This window comes from Cibotium barometz, chromosome 17 (assembly GCF_041138505.1).
Source record: "Cibotium barometz isolate CiBa-2024 chromosome 17, ASM4113850v1, whole genome shotgun sequence".
In the NCBI taxonomy this organism is placed as follows: domain Eukaryota; kingdom Viridiplantae; phylum Streptophyta; class Polypodiopsida; order Cyatheales; family Cibotiaceae; genus Cibotium; species Cibotium barometz.
In genome coordinates this window covers 3330482-3337027 of record NC_141062.1, presented here as the reverse complement: position 1 = coordinate 3337027, position 6546 = coordinate 3330482, and the positions used below count along the sequence as shown (strand labels likewise).

At 44.8% G+C, this 6546-nt stretch overlaps 1 protein-coding gene across 1 annotated transcript; it reads right to left on the bottom strand.

Moving 5' to 3' along the window:
* Window positions 1-2124: 2124 nt before the first annotated feature.
* Window positions 2125-4474, bottom strand: LOC147629591 (phospho-2-dehydro-3-deoxyheptonate aldolase 1, chloroplastic-like). The gene is made up of 5 exons (XM_086811084.1): window positions 4003-4474; window positions 3640-3917; window positions 3257-3533; window positions 2926-3171; window positions 2125-2801 (listed from the first exon to the last, which is right to left on the bottom strand). The coding sequence occupies exons 1-5, from the start codon at window positions 4045-4047 to the stop codon at window positions 2556-2558; spliced, it is 1092 nt and encodes a 363-aa protein (XP_086667210.1). The 5' UTR covers window positions 4048-4474; the 3' UTR covers window positions 2125-2555.
* Between the last annotated feature and the right edge of the window lie 2072 nt (window positions 4475-6546).

Below are 6546 nucleotides of genomic sequence, written 5' to 3'. Positions count from 1 at the left end.
TGCTTCTTGAAGGCTGGAAGGAACAGACACTGGCTCCCAGAGAAAGATGGAATGGGCGTGCGCTTTGAAATGAAGGAAGGAACCGGCATTCACTCAAGAATGGGAAGAAACGGGCATTCGCTTCCTAAGGCTGAATGGCACGGGCCTTCGCTTGGTAGGCAAAAGGAATGGGCGTACGCTTCTTAACTGGCATTATACAAGGAATAAGCTCAATCATCCCATGTCTCATATACAATAAGCGCATTACGCGGTTACAAAAGATAGATTACAAAGAGAGAGAAGAGGCAAGCTCAAATGAGACAAATGGGATTGTCCCTTTTCGTATTTCATAAAATGACTTATATACAAGAGCTCATAGTTACAATGGCAAGCCGCCTATTTTTAATTGGGGACCCAGAACTAGTCTTCCTAGTCTCTTTAGCTCTATGTACAACTATTTCTCAAGACTGGCATTATACAAGCAATAAGCTCAATCATCCCACATCTCATATACAATAAGCGCACTACGCGGTTACAAAAGATAGATTAGAAAGAGTGTAGCTACGCAAAAGGTGATGTGAGAGCCAGGTTAACATAGACATAAAGAGAATGCATGTGAGAGAGACACATAGATATGCGTCTATATGAGAGTCGCACAGACACATGTACACACATGCACACGTGCACACATGTATATACAAACACACACCACACATAAAAACACACGCACCCACAATCACTCACATATGCTTACACATATATACATATACATAGATGTACGCTTAACATGCGCACACATACGTATGCACATATACATACAAGCAAAACTTTGAGGCAGCAACATGCAGACCACCTACTTGTACAATTCATTTAAGTGTGTACAACGGGACGTGACTCCATCTTGTAGCATTGGGTGCAAACCCAACAACTATAAAGGCAACCTTCAAGGCATGGAAGATTGCCTTATCTTCTTGTTTAAGGAATTTAAACCATTGTTATGAAGGAAGTTAACCCAAGCACACATACCTTTGTTTGGGCATCAACATGTCCAAAGGCTTACGTGATCGAACAGCTCAAGATGCTAAATAAGGTCACTAGTTCCATGAAATTAATTCATTAGCTTGGATATGTGGATGGGTTCTGACTCAGAGGATTCACAGCTCTTGGAGCTGGTGCTATAGATGCCACTTGCATGTAGCAACCCTTCTCCCTATGGCAATTATCAACATGTCTCTAGTAAACGCGGGTGCAAGAGGATGTAGTGATTCTCAACGTGTCTCTAATAAACGCGGGTGCAAGAGGATCTCGTGAAGGAGAATTTAGTGATAACTTAGCTCATGCCGGATGTCTCGTCGTTATCACTAAATTCTCTACGCCTTGGGGTCAGAAAGCTTGTCTACATTCCGCCTGTTCCTAGGAAAACGCACGAAGTTAAGACTTGATGGGACCGAAGACAACTCTCAAGTAGCGGGTTATTCCTAGATAGCTTTTTAATGCACTCTCAAATAGCTGGATTATTCATACATTATACGTCCTAGTTGAAGTTGTATAAACTTATTTCGACTAAAGGAAATTTCAAGTGTAATCGCTTGCAAAACTCAAAGCTCAATCCCAAAATTCGGTGAACAGATCAAGGTTACAAAACAGGGCTTCTTACAGTTGTCTAAAAGTGCTAGGTCTAAAAGTGCTAGCTGGTAGTAGTTTACAGGTGTTAAATCGAGCTTCACGGTAGCCCTACACGTTACAATCTCCTTTTTCTTGTGCTTCGCATTATTCCTACACGTTACAAGACATCCCTTCTACTTAGATTCACAGATTTGGGGATAATCTATTCACATAAACTCTCAGGCTATGGACGATATCTCTGGTTCCGTACATTAAAGCATATGCACATACTCACTCGATAAATATTTCTATCGAAGTATACCATAGTTCGCGCTTTTTCTTCTTTTTCTTAAGAGTTGACTCAAGTTCATTAATGCACGTAAATTTCTTAAGGGTTTTTAATAGCACTTACCAATTCTTGTAATTTAGAGCAATGGGTCAAGTTCACAGGAGGATGAGCTCACCCGCCAAACTTACCAACCCTTGCATTTTAGAGCAATGGATTAAGGGTGTGCAATGAGTGAATAATGTATTAATTGCTTTGAAAGAAGTCCTGGTAAATTTTTTTAAAATTACGAAAAATAAATGATTTTGTAACATGACTTAACATCAACCTTGGAGGTAACCTTGTAAACCAAAGCCATTAGATTGACGTAATGTGTTTGGCACATCTCCTCTGAAAAATCCATCAAACAAGCATATGGATGGTCCTACATTATATATCTGAACTTTAGTTACAGACGAGCCGATAAAGGAAAGAAACCAGGGAGCGTATTGCGAACAACAGTAGAGGCTTGCATTATTTATGTAGCAGAGCCACGGGACACATGGCATTGCTCCGGTGAGATGCCCATCAACCAATCGAATTCATTACTTTAACTTTAACTCGGACAGGTGGGGGAATAACGTGGCACACCGAACTTGGAGTAACGTGGCACACCGAACTTGGAGCAGCATAGAGCTATAGCTAATTAGAGGGTCTGGTTTTGGCGGTTGCGGCGGAGCCTGTCAGCGATGATGAAGGCGAGCTCGAGCGACTGGGAGGCGTTGAGGCGTGGGTCGCAGTGAGTGTGGTAGCGGGACGCCAAGTCATCCACAGTCACAGCTCTCGACCCGCCGATGCATTCCGTCACGTTTTGACCAGTCATCTCCAGGTGGACACCACCCGCGTGGCTGCCTTCCTCCTCGTGGACGTCAAAGAATGCCTTCACCTCGCCCTACCATCACAAAAAAGTCCCAGCGTCAGAAACTCCGTCGTCACCAATAATATCCGACATAACACTCCGTTAGTAAGACCGTCGGAACACTTAGACAGGAAACTGAGGAAAGGCGTGTACTCACCAGGATTGCGTCGAACGGCCTTGTCTTGTAACCCGACGGAACCTTGATCGTGTTGCCATGCATAGGGTCGCTAACCCACGTCACGATCAAGCCAGCTTGCCTCACAGCCCTTATGAGGTGTGGCAGCTTCAACCGCAGCTTTTCGGCTCCCATCCGCACAATCACTGTTAGCCTACCCGGCTTGTTCTGTGGGTTCAATATCTCGCACACCTTTACCAACTCTGCCGGATCCATCTTGTCGCTCACCTGCCACAGCGAAACCGGTTAGGAATTCAAGCTCTAATTAAATTTGACTCATTACGATTACGTAGAACACGATTAATGCCCGCACCTTCACGCCCAGAGGGTTCGCAACACCTCTCAAGAACTCCATGTGGGCGCCATCCAGCTGCCTTGTCCGCTCGCCCACCCAGAGCATGTGAGCGGAGCAGTCGTACCAGAGGCCAGATGTAGAATCAAGCCGGGTAAGGGCCTGTTCGAATGGGAGCAAGAGGCACTCGTGCGAGGTCCAGAATTCTGTGGTGGTCATGATAGGATGGTCGATGGTGAGCCCGCAGGCAGACATGAAGCCCAGGGCCTCATCAACGCGGTGAGCCAACTCTAGGTATCTGCAAAAACAGTGCCCAACACATGATTAAGACGCCATTCTTCACATTGAAAGCTATCCTATGCAGGATCCACACCAAATCTCAGTTTAACGAAGACATCGAATACCTGCTGCCCTGCTCGCTGTTGACGGTGAAGTCCAAATTCCACTGAGAGACCCTCTGCATAGCAGCGTACCCTCCCGTTGCGAAAGCCCTCAGCAAATTGAGGGTGGCCGCAGCCTGGCTGTAAGCTTTCACCATCCTCTGCGGATCGGGCACCCTTGAACTCTCTGTGAAGGCGTCCCCGTTCACGTTGTCCCCCCTGTAGCTTGGTAATGAGACCCCATCCTTCACCTCCATATTGTCCGACCTGGGCTTGGCAAACTGCCCGGCCATCCGGCCCACCTGAAGGGCGCAAACAGGCTCACACAAATCAATTTCAACCCATGCAGCAGCATAGAAGGAGTGAGATTTCTTTTCGCACGCTTACCTTTACGACTGGCATCTGGCCTCCGAACATGAGCACGGCGCCCATCTGAAGCAGCACACGGAATGTGTCTCTGATGTTATTGGCATTGAACTCTTTGAAGCTCTCAGCACAGTCTCCCCCTTGCAACAAAAAAGCCTGCCCAAGTGCGGCCTCTCCGATCTTCTCTTCAAGAGATCTGGCTTCTCCGGCGAAGACCAAAGGGGGGTATTTGTCGAGGCTGTCCACAACTTCCGCCAGGGCAGCTTGGTCAGGGTACTCAGGCAGCTGCAAGGCCTTCTTGGACTTCCAGCTGGTTACAGACCAATCAGAAGCGGCTTGGGAAGCGGGGAGGGTGGGCTCTGCGAGCTTTTGAGCGGCAGACGCCGGCTCGGCGGCTTGGACAGCCCGGACATGGAGGCTGGTAGCAGATCTGAGGCTTTTGTCCGCTGCCGAAGGTGGGCAGCGCACACGCAGCTTGTCGCGGGGGCCAAAGAGTTCAGATCTGAGGGAAGCACAGGGCAACTGCAAGCAGGGCCTAGGGGCATTGGCCAGAGCCATGGCTGTAGCTGCACGCTGGGCGGGTGCAGAGAGGAAGGGGCTGAGGCTGAGCGAAGACGAAATGCAGGTTGTGTATTTGCGCGCTTTCGCTTCAAGGATCGGTTTAAAGGAGGAGAGAGAGCGAAAGGTAGGAGTGGACCAAACTCTCTGAATAGACACACTACACTCTCTTCTGTGCAAGTGCAAGAAAACTCAGCACCTTAATATATCCTCCACGCTCTCTCTCTCGCTCCGCTTCTGCAAATGCAGCATTTATCCCCTAATATGCGCATCTAGCCCACCCCTCCCAGCCGGTCGACCGGTCTCCCCTTGACCCTTTCCTCCTTCCACCTACCGGCCTCCACCGCCTTCGACCGGTCAACCACACGATATTTTCGCTTTCCCCAAATTCCAAAGGCGCATTTTAGAAACGTTCTTCTCGCCTGTCCCCACCTTAGAATTGGCTTGCGTCCTTTGAATGCATGCTTCTTGCCCCTTCCCATCTGTGCCATTAATTTAATTTAATGCATTTTCCGCACGCCCCAAGTTTAGTGAGTCGTGTCCTCTTTTAAGAGCTTTACAATTCCATGCGTACCAAGTTTCAAAAGAAAACGCTAACTAGTGAAATAAAGGATGACCTTCAAGCTCAACCAGTTTTTATTGAAAAAATGCATAGATTATAACTAAATTATCAATATTTTGAATCTTTAAATTCAAGATTAAGCAAAATTTCAACTGGTTTCTCTCAATTTGAGTCGTGAAAATTATACCATACACTTATGATCATTATGCCCATTTGAACACAATAACCTTTGAATGGCTAAGTAACAAATTCATTGGGCTCTAACAAGCTTCCTACCCATTTAAGTATGTTAACTGAGCGTGGGAATACTACCTAAGTACACAATGCCTTTACATGCATGATACTTGCCCCAAAGTGTGAAACTTTTTGATCAAATCTCCTTTCTCGCTCATGGTCCTTAGACTCCTTACCTACAACTCAAGATGTAAAAGACAACCCACTAAGTCTCTATGATTTACCCCACCCTAATCCATAGAGACTTTGGGGGTTGTATTTTAGACCTTGAGGTGTAGGTAAGACGTTCTATTCTTCCCTAAAGGACGTGAGTTCGAACCAACTCACCCTATCTCTCCCACCCCCTAAGCGAAAGGGTGTGGTTTAATATAAAATCCTCACAATAAAAAGAATAGTCTTATGGATTACGTCATGCCTCGACTAGCTCACGCAATGACTTAAGGTCCCCAAGTATGCATGATTCTTAAAATGTATAGTATTGTGTACACGTGAATCGATTTAAAAGCATAAGCCCAATAAAAATTCCTAAATTACACTAAACCATGTGATCTATGCTTCAAAATCACAATTCTAATGATAATCAAGACTAAATATTGTTAAAAGGAAAACATAGATACTCCATTAATCACATCTTCTACTTCTAAGTTCTCATCTAGTAAAAACGTTATAGGTGTAAAGTCTCTTCAATGATAGAGAAAGCACTAGCTTCTTTCCTAAACCATGTGATCTATGCTTCAAAATCACAATTCTAATGATAATCAAGACTAAATATTGTTAAAAGGAAAACATAGATACTCCATTAATCACATCTTCTACTTCTAAGTTCTCATCTAGTAAAAACATTATAGGTGTAAAGTCTCTTCTACTTCTAAGTTCTCATCTAGTGAAAACGTTATAGGTGTAAAGTCTCTTCAATGATAGAGAAAGCACTAGCTTCTTTCCTATGGTCCCACGAAATGCTTATGTGCTATCAATCATAAATCAAGGTAAAGGAATCATACGTAATCATGACCTAGTGCCAATGTCATCCATTTTGTATGTGTGTATGCATGCATGTGCATGTACCATTGTACCTACATATGTGTATCGCACATTACATTATATTCATATATGTGATCAATCCTTTAAACTAGGTTCGTTTTTTATGTCCACACTTGCACATTTTGTTAAATCTACCTAGTTTTTCATGTTCAAAAAACAAATCTCTAACT

Coding starts and splice junctions, on each gene's coding strand:
- LOC147629591 (XM_086811084.1), bottom strand. CDS start 4,047: ATGGGCGCCGTGCTCATGTTCGGAGGCCAGATGCCAGTCGTAAAG. Junction 3,918..4,002: donor GCCAGATGCCAGTCGTAAAG/GTAAGCGTGCGA, acceptor TGCGCCCTTCAG/GTGGGCCGGATGGCCGGGCA. Junction 3,534..3,639: donor AACAGCGAGCAGGGCAGCAG/GTATTCGATGTC, acceptor CTGTTTTTGCAG/ATACCTAGAGTTGGCTCACC.